We start from the raw sequence: 24,589 nt of genomic DNA, 5'->3' as shown, positions 1-24,589 counted from the left end.
TAGACATGGCCCTGGTCCACCCCTTCTTTGACCCCCCAACCCCCCCCCCCCCCCCACAGACGCGGAGAGGAAACTCTGGAGATAAAACCAGGCCTGAGATGCAAAGTTCATTCCTAAATGCAAACGATAGTGAACGCGAGGCCTGGGCCTGTTGGGACACATTTGGCCTTAGAGATTTCGGACGGATAAAAACGAACACACACACACACACACACACACACACACAGCGCAATAAGGGGCCTGATGAAAGCCAGCTTTTACATCTACACAGACATAAACAACAAATGCAGAAAGATCTTGTGGTTTCACAGGGTGTTCCTAAAGAACCAGGCCGCTAACCTAATCAGAAAGCCATCATTGAACCCAACATAAATGGACCCATCAACACACAAACACAGGTCTCCCTGCCAATGACTGAGAGGCCTGCTCCATTTAATCAAATGACAATCAAAGACATCACCCTTGGGGTTTGGGGGGGGGGGGGGGGGTATCAGTGTCATGCACAGGCTTATAGGATGCCTGCTGATACTCTGAATTGACATGATGATGTAGCAGGAGGCCCTACCTGGGCAGGATGCCTCTATTATGCTAACAAGGTCAGATAAAGGCCCTAGAGTCCCCTGCCGCATGGTCTACTTCTCCCAGGCCTTGTTATGCTGTTGTGTTCCCGCCATCATGCAGCTCAAGCTCAAAGAGCTTAATTGGTAGAGCCATCCTCAAGAGTTTGGACAACGGCTCTCAGTGGCAACTTAGCATTCGTGGGGTTATCTATCTGCATTTTCATAGGCGGCTTGGACGTCAAGCTCACTTCACTGCTTCAGCACACAGATCTACAGACTGATATGTACACGAACCCCAGACAAGAAGGTATTTGCACACACAGACAGTGAGATGCACACAAACACAAGGGCTTATTAAAATCTTGGGAACCCCAACCCTCAGGGGACTGGCGCGTGTCTCACTTCCCCGAGTGCTGTTGGTGTACAGTGAGTGAGACCGACAGAAAAAGACACAGACATAGAAAATGATCGAGAGACAGAGATTGAGACAGACTTAAGAAAAAAAAAAAAAAACTGGGAAAAGAGTAGCTCTGCATCTGGCACAAGACCAGGCGTTCCTCTCCTCTTCCTGTTTTGGGCTCAGTCTTCCGGCGGTCTGCTGCTCCTGAGGTGTCCTCGTCTGATACACGGACAGAACTAGAACCGCAGGGAGGCCGAGCTGTGGTCGACTGCTCGCCTATTAGCTGTCCACCCTTATTCCGTCTGTGCTGGTGCCATTTGGACGAGAGATTATTGGCTTTTAGGGTGACGTGTTTGACAACAAGGTGGCATGTCAGAATAAACAATCCATGCTTTTGATTGTTTCTCTTTTGCAGTTGTTTGCCAGAGAAATGGCATTAGTCAACAGAATGTGACAAAACACTAATTGACACTTTCAAACTGGGATTCTAGATTTGGTCCCCAGGCAAGGGCTGCATCAGAGAGTATGAGAACGATGGCCCCACGTGCAATTAAGAGTGGCTGTTAAGATCCCTTCCCAAGGCTTCCAGCCATGTCTTTATGCTGACAAAGGCAACCCATAAATACAGCTGCACTGAATGAAGCCTTCCAGAATTGTGTCTGGGATGATTTGGCTGGTGTTCATGCACGGATCACAAACATTTCATGATCAAAGCCTTGGCCTCAAATATCAACATCAATCAAAATGCAGATGTCCTGATTTTGAGTTTTTGTTTTTTGGTGACCAGAGAATAAGTGTGCTGATTTCAGATTTGTCGGGCATAACTTCTAGTCAGTTGTCCTTTCTGCCAAATACATTCAAAATATAAAAAGGTAGAAATATGGACACAATTATGGCCCCCAGTACCTAACAAAAGTACAAAAGGCAATAAAACCGGTTTTCCAGATGCCTTGGAGCCTTTTGGAATGGCACATAATAAAGTGCTGTTTCTCAATGCTGGAATTTTATTTGAAGTCGACAAGTGAACATTTAAATAATGCCAGTGTTGGGGTTATGGCTAGAATCAGTGACTGTGTAATAACTACCTTAGCAAGATCTCAGACATACAACACATGATTTACATCTGTACTACTGTAGTAAAAACTAGACTCGTTGTGAATGATTATTTGAATAAATGAAGAATAATTTCAAGGAGAACTTACATTTGGCCTTCATAGGTCTAGCATAGAAAATGGAAAGCTATGACTGTGGTCTACTACAGCCAGTCAACTAGGCACTCCAGTTACTTAAAGCAGTAAGAGTCATCTGCAAACAAGCATAATTGCAAGGGTGCTTTAACGGGCTGCCATTTTGTATTAAATCATTCCCTTGTTGAAACAATAGTGGAGACAGTTTCTAATACACTTGGCTGTTTAGCCTACTGCCAAGGAAGTTTCAGAAGATGACATCTTTTTTTTTTAGGTTTTGTTTTTGAATGATGTAGATCTGTTTCTCAGTACTGTACTGTGCTTAGATTTTCCTTGGCCCCATAACATTCACTTCAGTTGATGCATTCCATGCTGTCTGCCTTGAATTATCATTACTTCAATGAGACCTCCTGCTTAGATGAGCATTGGCATCGACTTAAGAGGGACAGAAAGAGGTGCAAGACCGAACAAGAGAGCCCTCTGCACGGAAAGCAGCACAAATTGAGCAGCTTCCAGGCATGGTAAAAGGGCAGCCACGTCTCACACACACACACACACACACACACACACACACACACACACACACACACGCACACACACACACACAGGCCATGCTACGGGCCCCCAGGTGAGCCTATGCGGCTTCACCACCAACCGGCAGCAGCTTATCAGGACAGCTGCATTTACATCTGGGCTGAATGAACTGCTTTACCTCCTGTCTAGATTCCAGTGCAGCTCTCTAGTGTGAAGAAAACAGGACTGATGTGGTCATCGAGAATATGGGGGACGAGAGAGAGAGGGGAGAGGGTTAGAGACAGAGAGAGAGGCAGAGAGAGAGAGAGAGAGAGAGAGAGAGAGAGAGAGAGAGAGAGAGAGACAGACAGAGAGACAGAGAGAGAGACAGAGAGACAGAGAGAGAGAGAGACAGAGAGAGAGAGAGAGACAGAGAGGCAGAGAGAGAGACAGAGAGAGAGACAGAGAGAGAGAGATAAAGGGAGTAGTCACTTCTCTTCCTCCCCCCTTCTCCTCAGTAACCGTGTGCCCTTCTTTTAATGATATATTGACCTACTTAAGGATATAAACAGGCCTCAAGGAAGGCCCATAGAGCAGAGCAGAGCAGGCCGCCCAGTACAGAGATCGGAGATTGACTGAGCACAGTGTTCTGACATATAGGGGGGGTGGGGGTGTAGGAGAGACAGAGAGAAAGAGAGAGAGAGAGAGAGAGAGAGAGAGAGAGAGGACAAAAATATGAAAGAGCACAAAGAAGAGAAAGTGTGTCAGCCCGAAGGATCCTGGCAGAGGCTGGGAACCCAATCTGCTGGTTAGTAATTAACTGGCACAGTTGAAAACACTAGGCAGTAAAGCAGTAAAAATTGTATACAGTACAAACAAACATGGCAAGTCTGTGGTCTAGAGACAAGTCTAAACTTAACCCTATGGAATGAAGCCGTGGAGCCGGGAAGCTGTGTTTGTGTACAGAACATGCGTGTCTGTGACACGTCGGGGTGTGTCTTTGTGTGTGCTTCAAGTATATAACCAGTTTAAGTATTACTGTCAATGAAAATAGACTGGAATTTCACTTTAGTGTAGGAAGACAGAAATTTTTCTGGCTGATGTACAATGAGAGACCTCCAGCAAACCAAAGTGGGAAACAAAAAGTGGAAGTAAAAGAACTAGTACAGTTTTGATGTGGCTAAATGATCAAGGGTCATGACCACAACAGGGCGTAGAACTAGTACAGTTTTGATGTGGCTAAATGATCAAGGGTCATGACCACAACAGGGCGTAGAACTAGTACAGTTTTGATGTGGCTAAATGATCAAGGGTCATGACCACAACAGGGCGTAGAACTAGTACAGGTCCAACACCGTATGATCTTAAAAAACAAACAAAAAAAACATTTTCAGTTACAGATTACACACCCGTATCTCCTGTAAATATGTACTCTACATATCAGGGATGGAATGGGGGCATGGTGGCATCACCACTATGCAGATCATTCCCACGAGGATGAGAATTAATCCACACCTACACTACAGTGACCTTTGATGAGCCTTGCATTTGGGCAGCTTAAAATAGGTGATCTTGATCTTGATCTGACATGATCCGTCATAAATTGTGGCTACACAGCCTGTACATTACTTGTAGATTTCACCTTGTGAATACCTTGCTGTCCAACCTGACACAAAACAAAACCCACACGGTATAACAACCAAATGTGGTTTGAAAGTTGTTAAGTTGTACCTTGAGTGTGTGTGACCTCAGAGCTGTGATAATAGCTATATTAGCAGCAAGGCAGCTTATTAAATGCAGTTGAGAGCACAGTAGCCAGAACACCGTAGATGATAGTTAATTGGGTGGATAAACTTTGTGTTATGACTCAGTGTGGGCTTCAGTCAAAATGAAAAGGCACATTGTCTGCTTGGCCAAACTCTATAAGAGGCATGGAAATGATATTAGAGCCTGACGTATGGTGAGAGGTCGATGGCCACTCAGAAAGAGTCACAGGACGAGAGTTGTGTGATGTTATCTTTCACTACTTGGAGGCAAAGGAAGACTTTTAATTTCGATTATCAAAACACAGCCACCAGGAAGAGAAAGAGAAGGAAAGAGAGAAAGAAAGAGAGAAAGAAAGAAAGAAAGAAAGACAGAAAGAAAGAAAGACAGAGAGAAAGAGAGAAAGAAAGAAAGAAAGAGAGAAAAAAGGAGAGAGAGAGAAAGGGGGACGCTGTGGCTAGCTTTGTTCACTTTCCTTGTGAGTTTGTTTTTTTGTTTACCTTTGCAGGAACAAGGTAACACAAAGGACTTTGTCCTCTGAGACACAAGTGAAACTGGACCGGAAGCCAGCCCAGAGCTGCATCACGTCTGAGCCGAAACGCTGGGGGTCTGAGTGCTTTAAGTAAGAGAAAGCCAGGGGCCAAGCGTCCACTCTCCCTCTTTTCCACTCTCCCTGCGAGAGGCAAAGTGCCTGTGTTTACCCAGGACTGGCCACGGTCTTCAACATTCAATTCCTCTTGCGCAAAGAGAGGTGTTTGGGGGGAGGTGAGCGAACCCAACTGTGCTAAAACATGTAACCCCTTCGCACCCCCAGACCACTTCTAATCCACAGGCATTGTCCTAATGTTTCATGCACAAGCCCATCTGTTAGCACTTAGCTGCTAACATTTACCCAAAAAAAAAACACTGCCAAAACTGTGGTAGTGTAAGGCTGCTGAGGGGATGGGGGGGTGGGGCGTGGTTGTGTGAAGGAGAGCGTGAGTGAGAGAAAGAATGAGAACAGAGCTGCACATTCTTCCAGATGATTCAACTCCGTTTCCTCCCAGTGGAATTAGAACACAATTTACCGGAACCCGCAGCGAAGTTTAGTGGCTCAATTTAAGGCAGTGGGTACGGGAAGGCTGTTACACAAAACACATAGTTACTCACAGATATCTGGGGCCTCGTCCGAGCCATCTGGGCAGTCCTTCTCCCCGTCACAGCACCAGCCTTTGGAGATGCAGGTCACCTGGTCCTTGCACACAAACTGCTTGGAGCTGCAGGTCTTTGGGGCTGATGCAGAAAAGATCAAGATTAGAAATATTTAATAATGAATGAAGGACATCCCAACCTCAGCATCTTTGGTATTCTAAAAAGTAGCAGCTTACAATAACTATACATGCATCTTCTTCCAGGCCTGGAACATCAGTGTTTCCCATACATTGACTTATTTGTGGCGGCCCACCACAATATTAACATTGACCACCACACAATGATTTTCCAGGTTGTACTAAATTGTGCTTCAATCTGGTTAGCATCATAGCCAAGCTGTGCTAATTTGTTAAAAACTGTTGCATTCAAGTTAATTCTGCAAACCAACCACCACAAATGGAATTCAGTTCTCTGGGAAACACTGAACATAAATATGGTGAATTATGTGGTCAGATGGAAAGAAAGATGGACAGATGATTTTACATTTCACTGATTTCACTCGTGCTTTTAATCAAAGCAACTTGCTGTACAGGTGCACATTCACTTTAGTGTGACTCATATCTGGGAATCAAAATCCAAAACCTTGAGTGCTGTTGGCATAACGTTCCACTAGTTGGTCTAAGGGGAACAAAGCTTATCAGTGAGAGGTAATGTTGCAAATGATGTGTTGCAAAACATGATTTGAACTGGAAAGGTTGAGCAAAACTACGGGTCCAGGAAAAGAAGGGGGGGAAAAACTGTCCACTCATATTTCAGTTCAGCCTTCACAGAAACGGACCGAGGGGTAGGGGTAGGATTATGGGTAGGATGCCTACCTATATGGTAAGATAGTGGGAGGAAGGCCAGTTTCCTAAGACCAAACCATCTCTTTGATACAAAGGCCCCATTTCCACTGGTGTTTATTTGTATGTGTATATGAGGAAGTACTGTAGATGAATAAGAGTGGGTGTTCTCTCAGACTACACCACACTAGCTCATTTTTGTCCTTTTTCCAGAACTATGTCTTCTTATGTCCAACAGCTAGCTGTCAGCCCCGCCCCTGTCGAATCGTCAAAATCAAACGAGAAATCCAGCATAACTCCATAGGCCTCTGTAATCACAGCCGGGGTATGTGGGTATTTTTGCCCAGTGACGGTCTGCGGAGATCTCCGCGGCTGGCTGTCGGACAGCGCTGGGGCCACGGGTAGTCTTGGCACAGCCTACGACTGCTGACACAGGCTCTGCTCCACCACAGGCTGGGAAACACAGCGACGCCTCTTCCACTACTGCCCTCACCTTAGGCCAGAAGGGTACCGCTGCATAGCACTGCTTCACCAACAAACACTACCAACCACAGGCCGGAGCAGCCCAGACAAGCTGAAAGACTGCCTTACATGCACTCACAAACACATACACCCTTTCTCTCTAGATCTTTGCTTCTCACACACAAACACTCATTTTTTGGTCGTCTGTCAAAAGCTCTGCATTGTGTGGGAGTGATCCACTCTCTCTCGGGTTTCGTTAACCACAAAATGCTTTTGGAGCCATTACACAACTGCTATGCATGTATACAGCTTCTTTTTATGAGCAGGCCTTATGGTGCAATTCTCGACCCTAAAATCAGTCTTCCTATAAAATCTTTTTTTTCCTCAACAGTTTGACCTAAATCAACAATTTCTATGTTTGCTAACTAGGCGAGTTGTTTATCACCTAATTTTAGACGGCGTATTCATTCTAACTGGTCCAAACAGGGCACACTGTACCCTCCACATTCCTCGGTGCAAGAAGGTTCCAGAAAAGATCAGCACTAAATATCTAATTGTGATTCTCAGCAGGGAGCCGCTGCTCTCCAGCCGTGGGTGACTTACCTCCCAGCACTCTTGGCAGCACGAGAGGTGGGTCCCTTGTGGAAGGGAGAGGGAGACAGAATCGGGGTGGGGTGGGGTGGGGTGGGTGGGGTGTGGGGGGGGGGGGGGGTGCTGCTCAAGGGGAAGGGAGGATGTGACTGCACTCACAAGAGAGGACTATTATTGCGGTCACGTCCTCGTAAACTCTGCCAGACCTGGGGAAGGCAAGAGATTGGCTCTCAATTGCTTGTCTACTATTCAGCTAAGAGGTTGTGCCTATGTGTGTGCAATGTGCATGCAGCAGTATGTGTGCCTGCAGCAATGTGTGTGTGTGTGCACGGGTGTGTATGTGTGTGCGTGAGTATGCGTTTGTGCGCATGTGCATACGAATGTATGACTGTTATGTATGTGAGAGACACAAGCTGAATTCCAATGCAAGATGGCCAGAAAACACTGTTAAATACATGGATGGATGAGCCCATGTTTGTGGTATGCGTGTGCACAAGTGTGCCTTCAGAACAAGAAGGCAAGCTCAACAAAGGCATTATGGGGACCCCGAACAAAACTGAAAAGCCCTCGTTAGACTGCCTTGAATGATGGGACAGTCACTGGTCCTGTAAACAGCCCAGTTAGTGTCTAAGATCTCTCCACAGCCTTATGGAGAAAGGCCAAGGGGGCAACCCAAGTGGAAAGTGCACATAAAAGTTTACAAGCAAATAATAACAGCACTGGAAGAGAAAGGTAACGGGAAAGAAAGTGTATGTAGAACAAAAAGCCCATAAGACCCTGGCCTGAAGAGCAAACACTGACACTAAAAGACATTTTTCCTTACTGATCAGGACAATTTAATATGCCATGCAGATGCACTTTGAAAGTAACTATTACCTTCCCTAGAAGCCACACTCACAAAAAGGAAACAAGTGGAGAGAATGGGATAATTACACAAATGGGCGTTTGTGATGAGGCATCTGTTCTCAGTAATGGCACTTCTAAAATGTGACCGCCCATAAGAACAGATGAGGACCATGCCAAGCCATGCCAGAGTAAGACCATGGGACGTGATGGAACTCAACAGGCGTATATGTCTCTGCATATCTGGCAGGGGTTGGATAGTCTAGCCCATCACCCCAGCTCCCTACAGCTTCCGCCAGTGGTCAAGTTGTTCTCGATGACTGTGCATAAAAAGCCAAACTGAAAATAAAACATGGCAGCTTCTAAATTTACCAGTGCAAGCACTGCACCACAGCACAGAGTGGCCACAGCATGGAGAAACCTTCGAGGCCTAATTGGAGGCTGTGGCTTTGAGGAGGGAGAGTGAATGACACCGAGTCGGGAGTGGGGGGGGGGGATGTTCAGGAAGGCTGTTTCCCACAGGCAACCCTCCATTTCGGAGTCCAATGACATATTTCTGACAGAGATGAGGATTGTTAATTCATTTTCCCCACAATTTCTCTGTCCCCGACTCTACTTCACCCAGAACAGCACGGCCAAATGACAGCTTTTCTAAAGCTGCAAATCATGGCTGGCTCTCGGTCACTGCAAGTGAACAAGACCATTTTGTGCCTCGGGACAACACCCAATAGTAAAACATCAAAACAATAAACTGGGCCAAGCAGAAACAAGCATGTATAAATACAACAGAACCGATGCATTAAAAAATGTGCTTAAATACAGGGTAAGAAAGTAGAACCTACTGTTCTCAATGAGCTAACTTTTGGTGGAGACTCCTTTGAAGTCTAAGATTAGTGGAGGGAAGTTTGCCAAAAAAAAAAAAGTATGCCATGGAGAGGTAACCTAAGCCAGCCGACAGAATGAGGGGAAAATCATCTACAAATGAGATTGGGGTTAACCCAAAATGCTGAGGACTTCCCTTCTCCAAAAAATTCCGGTGAAGGTACGCCAGCTTGACATTCCTCCCTAATCCAGTCCTGTTCAACTCACAGGATGTGCAGTCTCTTACTCAAAAGGGAAAAAGCTTCCTCAGTCCTGAAGTGACTTATGCTGATCAGTTTATTGTGGCGTCACGTCATATTCTTATTGGGTCACGTCATATTCTTATTGTTGCATCACGTCATATTCTTATTGTGTCACGTCATATTCTTATTGTTGCGTCACGTCATTATCTTATTGTGTCACGTTATATTCTTATTGTGGTGTCACGTTATATTCTTATTGTGGTGTCACGTCATATTCTTATTGTGTCACGTCATATTCTTATTGTTGAGTCACGTCATGTTCTTATTGTGGTGTCACGTCATATTCACATGCCTCAGCTCTACCAAGTTCATGAGATAACACTGAAGCGGATAACCTGTGGCGAGATAGCAGCAGGCTGTGGTGGTTTCTTCAATAAACAGCCATATTCTCCCATTTGCGCATAAATCCTTTTTTATGTGCGATTTATTTTGCCGTTGCCCCCAAAGGCTATGCTAGATGTTATTCAGTTGAAAATACATATTCCTGTCTACTCAAAACTCCACTGATTGATGTTGTTTTGGTCCCAAACAAAAATGTACTCGTCATCAATCATCCACAAATAGACTTTAGGTTGTTGCTAGAGCGGAGTTTCCCTTTAAGCCAATGGGAGGATATGGCCCTAAGAGTCTGCTGTGAGATTTTGTAGGGGGGGGTCTTAATAAGCTGTGATGCAGGATCTTTTGGAGAAGATCACAGTGCACCCATCACGCTACTGCCACCCACAGCGGTGTCACAGCTCCCACCTTCAGATATCACAGGGGGAAGCCAGGACAAACAGTGCTGTGACACTCAGGTCTGTGAGCGCCCATTCACAGGGGGAAGCCAGGACAAACAGTGCTGTGACACTCAGGTCTGTGAGTGCCCATTCACATCCGCCTGCCGAAAGCAGTTTGTGACGATGTAGGGGTGGCTTCAGAGGAAAAAAAAAAAAATATGATGTGATGTGTAATGATGGATGGAGCCTGAAGAAAAAGGTGTTAAATAAAATATCAATCCGTATCTCTAGGGGATGGAGTGATGACATTTTACAGAAGTTCCCTGCTGTCCTTTTTTCTCTCAGCGCTGGAGACGAGATGCATAGGAGGAGCCATTAAATATGAATGCCACGCTGAATCAGTGCAGACCAGCGCCTGCGCCCAGTCTGGCCCACTTTGAAGAATTTGTCATAATATTTACCAAAGGAATACCTGGAATGCAGGCCAGGCCTCACACGTCTGACCGAGAGGGTCGGCGGAGGCTGCCAGAGCGTGCCCGTCACAGGCAGGAGAGGGGAGGCCTACGTGTGCCATGCTTAACTGCTTTCAAGGGAAGTGCCTGGTGCACCAAGCTGAAGCTGCCAGAGCTTTTTAAAACACAGCTCCGGTATGCACCAGTACTGCTGATGTTTTGCCGAAACACAAGTTCTCACATCTTTGTGAGATCCTCTGAGACCACATCTACATTCCTTGGTGAGAAAAAAAACCCTCTTGGTGTCCCGACGTGCTTTTAACACAAATACCGTTAACGGCTACCACAGAGTCAGCCAGCATGGAGCGTCTCGTTTTCCCATTAAGCTCTTTAACCGCTAGCGCTAACTTCACAAGTTCCAACTGCATGCATGTGAGATACCTTGAGGGCAATCTGCGACTGTTGATAATTCCTGGCACACTGCATATCAGTCACAATTTCAATTATAGTCATTAAGCCATTAAAAGCAATCTTTCATGGCTACTAAAACATTTTAATTATTAGCTGCTGTGTTAATTGACTTTAACGGAGTGATAATGATCCCCTGCTTTGCTCATTTTCATTGTGATGCACTGTAATTGGTCTGACAAACGTGTGGGTGCTGTTGTTTTTAATGGCCTATTCATCTTTAGTTTTAAAGGGGATGGTGATGACATTGAGCAGGACTGTCCGGTAGAGTTTCCTAAAAGCGTGAGGTGAGGGAAAGCAGGAGGGGCGGAAATAGAGGGGAACAGAACTTCTAGGATGTGGTGAGGGAGAGAAAGGAAACGTTGATGGGTGGAGAAATGAGAGCGAAAATATAGTGTAGAATAACAGCAGAGCGACAAGGGTAAGAGGAAGAGAAAGAGAGCAATGGGAGGCCGGACAGAGCTCATCTGGTGGCCCCAAAGCAGAATCCACCCTCTGCATCGTAGCTTGGGCAGCTCCGACCCATTTTCCCCTCACTCCCATTCCCCCTAGCTCCCTCACTCCCATTCCCGCTGGCTCCCCCTAGCTCCCTCACTCCCATTCCCCCTAGCTCCCTCACTCGCTCCCTCACTCCCATTCCCCCTAGCTCCCTCACTCCCATTCCCCCTAGCTCCCTCACTCCCATTCCCCCTAGCTCCCTCACTCCCATTCCCCCTAGCTCCCTCGCTCGCTCGCTCACTCAGCCTTTCCCCCTTGTCCCTGCTGCCGCTGCTCCCACTCCCCAAATCAACTCCAGATCTCAGCAGAACATTCCAGCACCTTTTAATTGATTTCATGTGGAGAAGCCCTTCTCTAGAAGGATGCAGGCCTGCTTTTTTCAACAGAGGAGCTGTGGGATTTAGGGGGAGCCTTTATAAGTGGCTCTGGAATTTAGGAGATGGAGAGAGAGAGAAGAGAGAGGAAAAATAAAAGCTGGACTTCTGTTTTGGAGCTGACATGTATAGCAGCGTCTTAGGCTGAAGTATACAATATACACTATACAGTATGTACTCTGTATATCTCAGTTTCAGGGACTCTACATGAACCTAGATTGTGATTGAGAGTTCAAACTTTTTATAAGAACTCAAACGTAACAGAAGTTGAGTGACTTCAAAGATGGGCGTGGGACAGTTCTTTAGATTTAATTTACCTTGTGTGCCGTCACTTGCTTCGCAAATGAGCAAATGTTTGAAAAGGGGGAAAAAAAATTCACACTGAGCATGTTTATGTGTGCCATATTTGTGTTATACGTCCAGTGTCACGTAAACTAACTCATTCTTTAATCAAAAGTTTCACTTGGACCACTGCCTGTGTTTTCATTCCATTTGTATGTGTACTATTAAATAATTCCTGTGTTTGGAACAGTGCCAGCATTTGCCTAGAATAGGTTTCGAGATAAGAAAACAAAGCGGCTAATCGCACTTAAACACGCCTTGACTCATTGAAGTCACTAACTGCACTGTGTAACATTGTAGAGGGGGTTAAACGACTGCGCCGTGTGTGGCAGCGGGTCAAAGGTCAAGATGCATCTACCTGACCTACAACTCGCTTGAGACTCGGTCTCCGTGCCTCTGCCCTTTTACTTCCTCTAACTGTGTGGCGCAGAAAGCTCCGACTGAAACTCCGGGTATGCAATTAGACCCTGGGGCGAGTTTTAAGTAATTTCACCAAATCCCAGTTTAGCTCGATTTCAAAGAGCACAAAAATCGGAACGCTCAGAAAAGCAACAATTAGGACTAAACATGGACTGGAGTGGAGTACTTGTTATTCCTCTTCTGTTTTTGTGGTGCATCAATTATTCAGAGCAATGTCCTTAAACATGAGACAAGACTCGTGTGAACCTAAGAATGCAACAGAAAAAAAAGACACTTACATATGTTAAAGGCAATCTGGGAGGAAACTGACAGTCAACTGCAGGAAATGTTGATAAACAGGCACACTCCCAAAAAAGGGTGTGAAAGAGCAGCTAGGAAAAGCGTTGTGCACCAAAGTATTCTCTCTGCCTCTCTGTCATTCTCATTCCGACTGGTTTACTGAATCAATCACTCAATGGGAGCACTGTGGCATGGCTGTCCAGCAGGACTAGCCTAATCGCTCCGTGTCCAGTATCACCATAAGCCATTTGCCGGCTTACTGCGCACACACAATGTCCGCCATACCCCCCTGCCCCAACGCCACATCTCCACTCCAGACCTCCCCACTCCCCCTGTCCCAACGCCATCTCCACTCCAAACCTCCCCACTCCCCCTTCATGGCCTAATCCACAGCGGTCGTTTTCTAAGTGGCTGAACAGGCCGACAAATATGGTGGGTGAACTTTAGGAGGCACTTAGCATGGCTAGACTCCTTCCCTTCTTTGTGAGGGTCTCTCTGGTGTCACGACGGAACAAAGGAGCTTGTCATCGAACCAACCCAGGGGGCCACCTGATAAGCTCCTTGTATGTGTGTGTGTGTGTGTATATATGTGTGTGTTTGTGAGGGGCTTACCGCAGACAAGGCAAGACTTTCATCCATAGAAGACTGAGTGGAAACACTATCAAAGCTAGTTGTTAGCTTTACTATGAAGAGAAATGGAGCAAGGGCGTTTGCTGATGGGCAATGTAACAGTCTGGAGCAATTAGACCAAACAGAAAACTGGTAAGAGCAGAAAAATGGTGGATGAGACATTCACAGCTAAAGATGACAGACGGCTTTAGATCATTTACTTCAAGCCATCTGAGGACTGTCAGAGACCAAGACAAATTTGACAAAAGCAACATGAGGGGGAAAAATAAGGGGGGGGGGACGACGACGACTACCCTGCAGAATTTGAATGTCTCCCAAAATGTCACAGAATGACTCTTTCTAAACACTAGGTACTTCAAAGGCCTTAATGAGGGGTTGCATCTCTTTCCAAATCCCTGCAATCAGAACCCTCATTAGAGAAAGATCAAAGGATCCAACACTCAGTGTGTGGCACTTTCATAACCTGGAATCAAGAAAAAGTAATAACGATAAATATCATTGCAACTGGCAATGAAGAGGGGGCTGTGGAGGAATCTCTGCCAGGCACCTTACAAGTTATGAACTTGAAGTTCTCATCTGGCTCATTTGTAGGGCTACAGATGTTGAGAGATGAATTTAACAGATTAATGTTTCTATTACTCCTTGCGTCATCAGAATGTCATAAAAGGTGGCGTCTGACAAGGGTAATACCTCATAACTATTCAATGATTGGCTGAAGGATTTATATCAACTGGCTGATAAAGACCATTAAGTTGCTTGGTTTTGTGCTAGGTGTTCTTTAGTCATCTGAAAACTAATTGGGTATTTCTATTTCCTATTACCAAAACTTCAATTGAGATTTACAGCTCATCAACAGAGAGACTGAGGTTGGTTGGTTCATGAAATGCTTCATCATTACTTTCATTTCCCACACCAACTTGGCCCTTGCACAGACCCATAGATCATGGGAAAGAAATGATTTCCAGAAACTACTTTTACTGCTGCAATTATGGTGGCAATAAACCATCTGAAATGCTGATATAGGTTAACAGTATTTATGCATATCACAGATAAGTTGACCCTAAATGCTGAAGGTCACACCTGACAACTGTTCAATTCCACTGATTAAATGAACATAGTATGATTGTAGTAATTTTGAAAATGTCTTATAGCTTGGACAGACACTACACTAATAAAAAATGTCATCATGATCTAACATGCCCTGTACATGAGGTATGCAGAAATGGGGGAAAAAAATCTTGAATTTAAATCTAGGCTGTGGATTGGTTTACAGTATAGTGTGGTAGATAAATATTAAATTTACTCCATCAAAGACCAACCTGCTCCCATTTTCCATATCCTTCTGAATATGAACTGGTGACTAACTGGAACAGCCACTGGTGGAAATGAGAAGTCTGGCTATGCGATGACCTTGCAGCCAAGAGATGCTCTATACTGTGGAGACAAGCTTATATGGCTGCACAAAGTATGAGCTGTATAGAAGCAGACAGTCTCGATGCACACAGTCTACAAGCATGAAATTGGAATGCTCTACGCAGCCCTTCAGTGGAGCCAAACCTTTCCTGGACAGGTGTGTGTGTGTGTGTGTGTATGTGTATGTGTGTGTGTGTGTGTGTGTGTGTGTGTGTGTGTGTGTGTGTGTGTGTGTGTGTACAAGAGTAAAAAAAGAGAGAAAGAGAGTGACTAGGAGAAGGGAAATGGAGGAGAGATTGTGAGTTCTGGAGAAGAGAAGTGAGTTAGAGGAGAGTATAAGTATAAGTAAGTATAAGTATAGTAAGTATATATACTCTTTTGATCCCGTGAGGGAAATTTGGTCACTGCATTTATCCAAATCCGTGAATTAGTGAAACACACTCAGCATACAGTGAGGTGAAGCACACACTAATCCCGGCGCAGTGAGCTGCCTGCAACAACAGCGGCGCTCGGGGAGCAGTGAGGGGTTAGGTGCCTTGCTCAAGGGCACTTCAGCCGTGCCTACTGGTCGGGGTTCGGACCGGCAACCCTCCGGTTACAAGTCCGAAGCGCTGACCAGTAGGCCACGGCTGCCCCAAGGTCGTCATCTAGAGAGCTTGTCATTCAAAGGTTACCAGTCATTTCTCTTCCATCAATTTGCCTTACTCTTTAACTACAGCTTGTGAGAAGAACGATCTAATTCTGGACCTGACTATATAAAGTTGAAGTTGAAAGACTATAAACATGAAAGCATGATCGGGGAGATAAGAAAAATGAAAGGCTTGTCAGACTAAAATGGAACTGAAACCATTGGCAACAGTAAGTGGTGGCAGAAAATGTGGCACCAAATGAAATTATGCAACTCTTGGGTAAATGAAATGTGTCAAATTGGACATGCATACATGTTTTTTTCTTCAACTGTTATCAGCCTCTATGCATAGATAGGTCCTTAAAATGCATATAATCCTTCAAATCAACAGTTACTCTTTTTGTTCATCATCCTGTCTGTTTCATCAACCTGGTGCACTGGTGACGATCAATTGTCCTAGGTCTGGTTGCAGAACCAACTTGCCATTTCATCCCTGGACTGCATTTACACATTGGCCCGTCCTGCTAAATGACCAAAGCTTTTCACATGTGAGAGTGCATGTGTGAAAAGGGTTAACTCGAGAAGCAGGCAGAGGGCAGTTAAGGTGAGCTGAACGGCTCTTGACCCTCTCCAGACAAGCGCAGAACAACCCTCTGCAGCACACACAGCAAGCCCCATCATTCCAGAGGCAGAGAGCCGTCAGGCCCGGGCCTGTGGTCGTTCCCCAGGCTCCAGGTGAAGAGTTCACAGACAGGGGGGAGATGGGGGGGAGGACATAGGGTGGCAGTCACACAGGCGATGCTCACACATTAGTGCTGGATATCAAGCAAACATGGAGACTGGTCGCAACATTTGACCAGCTATGTTTGCACTTCACGTTAAAAAGAAAATGATGGGGGGGGGGGGGGGGGGGGGGGTGCTGATCTGAGAAAAGGTAAATTAACAACAAAACTAAGCCTACACCTGTGCCCAAGTGATCCATTCAGTCTTTACAGCTGCCCTGAGTGGTGTATTCATGTATCACACATATTGAACAAAATATCTGATAACCACATGTAGTTTTGTGAGATTTCTCCTTTTCATAAAACAAGGCAAATACATGCAACTGTTTGCCAACACCCACCTAAATCTGTTCCCCTCTGCACACCAAGCTGCTCCACTGTGTCTGAGGCAATACTGTAGTGTGTACACACTGACGATGGTCACAGAAAACACCAATTACTGGAACACCCCACAATACCCACCCCCGAGCCTCACCTCTTGCCTCACCAACATCAACAAACATCCTTTCATGCCCATCCTCTTAACCCCCACACTCAAGAGACATGGAGACATTTCCTCTAATCTGGCTTTAGCCTGAAGTCTCCAGGCTGCCTGTGCCACACAGCTGGGGGAGAGGGCTGCTGAAGGGGCGGTGGAGAGAGGGGATCTTTTTGCCGTTGTTGGTAAATCTCCCACTGTGAAACATAATGATATTACACGTCCCTTTTCCTTGGGCTACGGGCACAATCCCTGCTTGGCTGCAATCACAGAACATAAAGCTGGCTTTCGTCTTAGCCGCCGACTCGCTGGAGAGCCAGGTAAGCCCCTGCGAGAACGGGCAAAACGTGCGCACGTGGGTCTGCCGTTTGTCCGCCTGTAATGATAAACAATAAAGTCGACGAGCTGGGTATTCTGAGCAATAAAGCACCAGCTGGACTGAATGCAGCCCTTGATTGAGGGCACTGTCTGCTGGATGACAGAGTCATGAGGGACCGGAGATGTGATGTTGATGGCGTGGTAGAGGCCGGATTCCTCCGGCGTATTTATTTTTTTGTCTTCTTAAGGCACTGTTTATGAATGAAAGCCAAAACCGAGATGAAATACAGCGACAGACAGATGGATCAACAGCGTTTCAAGCCCTTGAGGAACGCAATCACTTCACTTCCTCAAAACAAATCAAGATTAAACAAATGGAGCAGACAAGCGGGGAGGGGGGCAGTGTGTATATTTAAATTAAGCTCCTGTCATCAGAACCCGTCTTAATAATACACAGCCAAAAATAAACAAGGTAGTGTAGCTGGAACTACTTTATCTGATTTATAGTTATGTAATAGTTATGCATCACAAAGATTACATAAGCAAGTATGTATATTTTGCATCCACATGGATAAAAATAGCAACAAACCAACACTTATAATTAACTGCTTTGATGCAGGTCTAATGCTGGGGATTCATATTTCTACAAAAACAAGGCCAGAGGGATGCTATGGAGTTTGGATGAGGGGGATTATATGGTAGCACTGCTACACTGCTTAAGGACATCCATGGTGTCTCTTTAATTGGCTGATGGGGTGCAAAGGATTGAATAGGATGGTTTGTGTGAGTTTGTGAGTGGGAGAGGATTGCTACACTAATCCCAAACTATTAGCGAGTTGCCGGGTCTTTCTGCTGTACGCACAACAAACAGTCCATCTCAGCTGAACAGGCAGAGCCAACAAAATCAGGTTATTTCTAAGTGTGCAGCTTACGCTGCATTTGAGCGAAATAGGCTTATGTTGTAAACCTTCATTATTTATCTTTAAATAAAAGCTTCCCTTATATGGTGACGGCCAACTTTTCAGGAAGGGATGGTGTGAATGTACAACAACACATTCTCTCTGTGGAGCTGGACTCTGTTGTGATAAATCACAACGCACTGGTGTGAGCAGATTATGACCATTTCTGGTAGAAGTGGCGGAGTAAGGAAACAGCATCTTGTTATGACCCAGCCTGCTGCTCGTCATAGGCAGACGGCGAAATGAAATGACGCAGACCTGCACCCTGTCTTCACTGAGACAAACTGGTCTGCGGAGGTAGACTGCTATGTCCACTACAGTCCACCAGTTAAACACATACAAATATCCAGGAATGCAACAAATTACCAAGATAATATCTCTGATAGCACGGCCAGGAGCAGACCCATCCAAACAGAATGGGAATGACTGCATTGCTTGTCGGCATCCAAAGCTTTCTCCATCATTCTGTCCAGTGCTGTCTTTTTTTTTCTTTTACATTCAGCTCCGTGAAACTCCAGCACCTCAAAAAGAGAAGACCCTGAAATAACTTCAGTATAGGCCTTTGACCTCTGTTTAGGCGATTCATCTCACAGCCCTCGCGCCAACCAGTCAACTAGCGGAGATCCTGACAACACCCACATGTTTTGGCACGAGAGAGCAACGGCTGACTAACTGCTCTTCTCCCCCCACAACCCCAAACTTCTCTGAATTCTATCGACTTGTACGCTTGGCTCCACTTGACTTTGCCGACTGACTACTTGTCTGTGGCCAGGCTTAATCTGGCGTACAACCATAAACAAACACACGCTGCTTGCATTTGAGGGTGCCTGTATAGTAAACTTTGCCATTGACTTATTTTATATAATTCTACCAATAAGAGTATTGACAGCAATTTTGTTTTGGTTTTACTTTATTGACCAACTTCTTTCTGGGAGACTGAAGTAAGGAGACGAACGCAGTGGTGGGGAGGGGAACAGAGGACTGCCCTCCCCCGTGGTCCCATATACATCCTGGATTAATGGCATTTCACTGGCCAGATGTTCTGCTGCGGATGGAGGAGGTGGGAGGAGCAGCCCACTCCTCTTCAGGACTGAGCCCCAGCCTCCCCTCCTCACCAGAGACTTCAGCTATTTCCTCCCCCCCCCCCCCCCTTCTTCTTCTCCTCCTAGCAGCCAGGCAAAGGGCTGTAACAAATACTAACGCTACGTCTGTATGGAAAGGGCAACTGCATTCTTTAGAGACAACTCCCAACAGGACAAATCCATCCAGGGGTTTGCTGATGCTGACAGCTGTGCTACATTAGTGCAAGACACAGAGATTTGCATTCAGGCAGCAGAACAACTCTGAGAAGGACGAAACGATTTAAAAACACATTGGATTTTTTAAAGAGAAATCCCCCACTATTCATGCCTATCCACATCCTTTACCTATAAACCGTGCAGGCTGAAAAGCAAACAAAGTCAGCTGATGCACTGGCAAATCTTGTGAGGCATGATATTAAAACATAGAGTGAAGGATTACGAAATGACACCGATATTAACTTTGCTAAGTAGGCTGAAACTTGGACTAGTGAAAGAGATTTCCACTTGTTAGATTTCCACTTGTACTTTTGAACATAGAAATGATGTATTATTTATTACTATACTGCCATTAAAATACACACCCACCATGATGGTGATTGGGAAGTAGCCACACTTCTCCTTGTTCTCCACTTAATATCACTTGCAAATAAATATCTATGACACATCACATCTTGAATTAGGAGGGTAGAGAATCTTCTAGTATATAAAAAATAATAAAATAGTCAGTCATTTTGTTAATAGGCTACACCAAACTACGAATTTGTTAACTGGTCCTCAGTGGCCCAAATGCATATGTGCATAATTTATGGAGATGTAACAGCCAAGTATGTGGAGTATTTCTGTTAGGCGTTCAGTGGGCTAACCATCACAATTTTCTATAGCAAAGCTCAGTGAATCTTACATGGCATGCCACTGTACAATTGATGTCCTAAACACAAAATGGCTTGGCCCATGCATACCCCATTTGCCAATGATAATGATTTCGCGGCAATTGACAAAAAATGTTTTAGGCCTATGCTATGTTTGGATTGGATATTGTCGTCTCAAACAGAAATTCCCCAGCTCAAAGAGAGGGCATCATCTTGAAATTGTTCCACTAATATCCTACAGGCTACTCAGTCATTAGTCAACAGGAACTATAGCCTACCACACTGAAAAACTGAGGAGCAGTTGGTAGCTAAGCAGCTGGTACAACGTCAACGCATCAGTGGTCAATTCTGCTACTTTGTATCGGATAGCTGAGATTGATTAATTCAATACAGCAACAATATAACGCCACAGTTAAAAAGCAGACTATTTCAGTGTTGCCACTGCGATAGGGACGGCCATTAAACAATACGTGGGGTATTTTGATGAGGGTCTTTCACACCCGGCGCTTTCAGGTGCCGGTTGAGCCTTCAAATGCAAATAGCCGACCCCGTGAATTCAGGGACTACTCCAAAAGGCCATAGATCTTCATTGTCCACCCAGTGACCCGATGAAAACGGCAAATGTTGAGTGAATTGAAGTCTAAATAAACAAAACAGCCGTACAAGATGCAATTCACCACGCTGGATTGTGTGATTTGAGACCATTCGGAGACAAGGCTACACACCTCGGATAGCTTAGACTACTTGATATATGCAAGTTTAATCAGCTAGAGGTTTTAACATCCAGTTATTAAGCTACACTAGGGCAAGGTAAAATATAAGTGGCCTGAAGTGTCCGCGATTGCAGTGTGATCAAGCGAGGGAAAGGTTTCAGGCACCTCGATTGCCAGAGAAACGATTGCGCCGTGGCGACATCGGTGTTGTGAAACATGCAGGCCGTTGCATTTCATTTGGAATTAGTTTATGCTTTCCGGACCAAAAAAATCAATCTAAAATAAAACAATCGTATCGATATATTGCAAAACACACTCTTCATTCAAAAATTATCTGTCTTGATGTTTGCATGCATGACGTTGTTTCATCACCACGTCTGCAAGATAGAGCTGGTCATCCAAACAATAAAATAGGCTACATTAAAATCAATCGTCGCGTTTTCAGTCCACCTACAAACTGATGGGATTTCTGGCCCTGATTTATCTTTACCGTTTAGGTCTGTTGTATTTTAAACTATCTGGCGCTGGATGTTATGTGTTGCTAGTTAGCAAACAGAATATGCATGCATTGTCAACAATGTGTGGAAAGACGCAACACAAAGTGTTGTGATCCTATACACAGGTGGTAAAGAACGTTTAGATATGGGGTGAAAAAAAGTTATAGCCAAAGCTAGTATTGAGAATTATCTCAGTATAAGGAGAAACACTGTAAAGAACCTGTCCATTTTCCCCCAAGTGATACAATTGATCAGGTTTCAATGGAAAGAGTTAAGATGGTGTGTTATGGCTCATGTAGACTGTAACTGTTTATTTGTTTGCCTTGGTAGGCTCGTCCTACATGCTGTTCTTGTTGAATGTTTAATGAATGCAATGCACACTTATGACAATAAAGTGCACGATGCATTCCATTAAATGCACATTAAATCTTTGTAAAGCTACTTACCATCAATTGCTCTTACAGGAGCGAGAACCCCCAGACTGAGTACAAATCCAAGGAAAAGCAATCTCATTGCCCACATCTCTGAAATGAAATATGCCAGTGCTTGTTGATATGCAGAGAGCGTTGGTTAAAATGATAAAATTCAAACGTTGGATTCAAACACCTCATCCGAATCTCTAAAATGGACCGTTCAGATTTCCTTCTTTGCGCCTTCCAGCAGCACCCACTCCAAGTGGCTAGCAGAGGTAGGTTAGCTAATCAGGCAGGAGTATGAGTAACATACAAATTTTCTTCCGATAAAAGGCTCTGGGAGCCTTTAGAGGCGACTGGTTGTGCTATAGCACCGTCATGAATGTTGTTTGTTGTTCATTCCCAGCATGCTAAATAAAACTGCCTTTAAATTTCTGTTATAGTCACATAGGTGACCTAACCATTCCGATGAAGAAAAAAAAAGAAAAGAAAAATATAAAAGGTATTCTTTTCAGCGTCCCTGACAGCAGTGTGCTGAAATGCTCTTTGGAAAAACAAAAAATTAAAAAGCAAACACCGCCTATGCCTTCTCTTCACCACCGCCTCTGATGCTGGTGGTTCCAATTTGAGTGAAGGGTGAACTGGAGCTGCTCCACAGTAGACTGCTATATGACGTCACCCATTTCAATGGACAACCAACGCGGCAGTCCCTCTGCGCACGCGTTTGTGGCTTCTCTGTTGTATACTCCTGTTCCATTGCTTAGACGGAAGCTATTTTACAGGACAGCCATCTTGGCTCAAAATGTATTCTTTTCTACTCTATAATAATCGATGACTTATATATCTCCCTTTTTGTTATATTTTCTCCCGCTTATTTTCACTCCAACAACAATGGAGTTGCACATAGGCTTAAGTTCCAATTAATTCCGATTAGTTCCAACTCGCCTGCATAGGCAAATATCTAGTTTTATTTAAGCTAAGACGTTTTTAATTTATTTCATAATTAGAAATCCTTATGTAGCCCACTAGAGCCAGGCTATTAGGGCTATTGTTGGAAATGTGTCAACTCTGAATATCAGTGATGTGACTTTATGCCTATTAATAGCCTACATAGGCCTGGGCATATTTTGTAAAGCTGGTCATCCTGTGAAAGTCAATTATTGGAATGGAATAACAATAATATCCTACCAGAAACACACACATGCAATTTTGATCCGATGAAAGCTTTGTTTTTACGAAACACAAGCTTGGAACATGCCCTCTAGCGTCAATCCGTTTCTCACTTTGTAATCTACCACTCTGTGAACCTACCACAAAACAAAAGAAGAAAGATTTCCCCCCGGTGGTAAAAGGAAGTTACTACAATCACCGTCCATTTTTGGAAGTATTTTGGGCGTTTTAAAAATTATGATCAAACAGTCTGTGTTGTGTGTGTTTCCTTTGCATTTTAAAAATCAGTTGGCCTAGTCTAATATTGTCAGTAAAAACGTATAAATAATATAAAGAAAAGCTATTTTTGAAGCATAAGTCTTCATTTCAACTGTCAATGTGTTTACAGGTTCATATCTACAGCTGGCACTGATGTTACTCTACCTGCTGCAGATGTTTTTATGAACATACTTTTATGAGCATAGACAAATAAGCTATCCTTTGATGATACCCATTAGATGTTCTCATTCCTTCACATTAAACAAATGTCCTTACTGTAGAAAGGTTACTAAAGTTTGGAGTACACCCCAACTCCACTCAACCAAAAGGCATGCCAGGAAAATCCACCTCACTAATGAGAGGCTTCAGAACAGAAGGAAGAACACAAGGTCGCTTCATGTCACAAACACCACTGAGGAGTTGCCGGGTTCCTCAATTATCTTAGTTTCCTAACCATGGTAGCCTTAAAACAAGCTGACAAAATGTGTTACACCCCACTGAGGTCATGTTGATAATGATAATGGTGAAGGCAACGGTGACTGTGGACCACAGAGCGCATGCACACAAGAGGAAACTCTTGACTTCCACCTGGCGCAGGTCTGCATTAAATTAAAGGATTAAAGGCAAATTAAATTACAGGTCAGTAAGGAGAGCTCAAGTCACATCCTACCGCTGATGAAAAGCAGCCGTAAGCCCAGTGGTCACCAACACAAAGCTTCACATTTCTCTGATCTGTGTTTACTTGGACTGTGACAGGTGCAACAAAGGAAACAATCCTGCACCTTTTTTTCACTTCTCTTTAGAGAGTGTTTATACACAAGAATATACAGTACACCTTAATTGTGCAATGTTAATGAAAGAGCTGAATCTGCTGTGTTGTCCACTTTACCTTTTGTGTTGACTAATGTCTTTTCTCACACGTATACTGACAAAGAAAAACACTCAATTTACTGTTTTTGTCACTGGTCAATGAAGTGGCAAAACCCTTTTGGACAAAAACTATCCGTCACTAAAAAGTATTTTCCATACTGCACATGTTATCAACACACTACTGAAAACCATTGCAGTCTGCTGCCATAGCCCGGAGCGAGAGAGGAAGTTGGAGTGGTACATCTGGAGTGCAGAGACAATGAATCTGTCCATATCCCCTTTAAGAGACATCAGAGGCTGCCTCTCACTGATGCTAATGGGCAGGCACGACAGAAATAGACTGTGGTCTTTAGACAGGCTCAGTCTGTCTGGGTCCATTCACAGACCTCCAGCCCAACTAAACAATGCAGTGAGAGCTGACAGAGATGGGTGCACTGGAGCCCTTATGGTATCTAAAGTGTTTGTGATGGGGTGTCTTGATGCAGGTACTCTAACAATTTCAGACTAAGTGTTCTTCCCACACTAAAAAGTATGTTAAATCCC

At 44.5% G+C, this 24,589-nt stretch overlaps 1 protein-coding gene across 1 annotated transcript in view; it reads right to left on the bottom strand.

Annotated features, from left to right (window-relative positions):
• The window catches only part of LOC121713258 (low-density lipoprotein receptor-related protein 1-like), a 118,022-nt gene extending 95,651 nt beyond the window's left edge, over positions 1-22,371 (bottom strand). Inside the window, 2 exon segments of the mRNA XM_042097768.1 lie at positions 5,574-5,696; positions 21,782-22,371. Of these exon segments, the coding sequence (XP_041953702.1) occupies positions 5,574-5,696; positions 21,782-21,857 (199 nt within the window). The 5' untranslated portion in view covers positions 21,858-22,371.
• Between the last annotated feature and the right edge of the window lie 2,218 nt (positions 22,372-24,589).

Source organism: Alosa sapidissima, chromosome 7, assembly GCF_018492685.1.
Source record: "Alosa sapidissima isolate fAloSap1 chromosome 7, fAloSap1.pri, whole genome shotgun sequence".
Classification (NCBI taxonomy): Eukaryota; Metazoa; Chordata; class Actinopteri; order Clupeiformes; family Clupeidae; genus Alosa; species Alosa sapidissima.
Note: the sequence above shows the minus strand (reverse complement) of the source record. Positions and strands in the feature narration are given on the sequence as shown.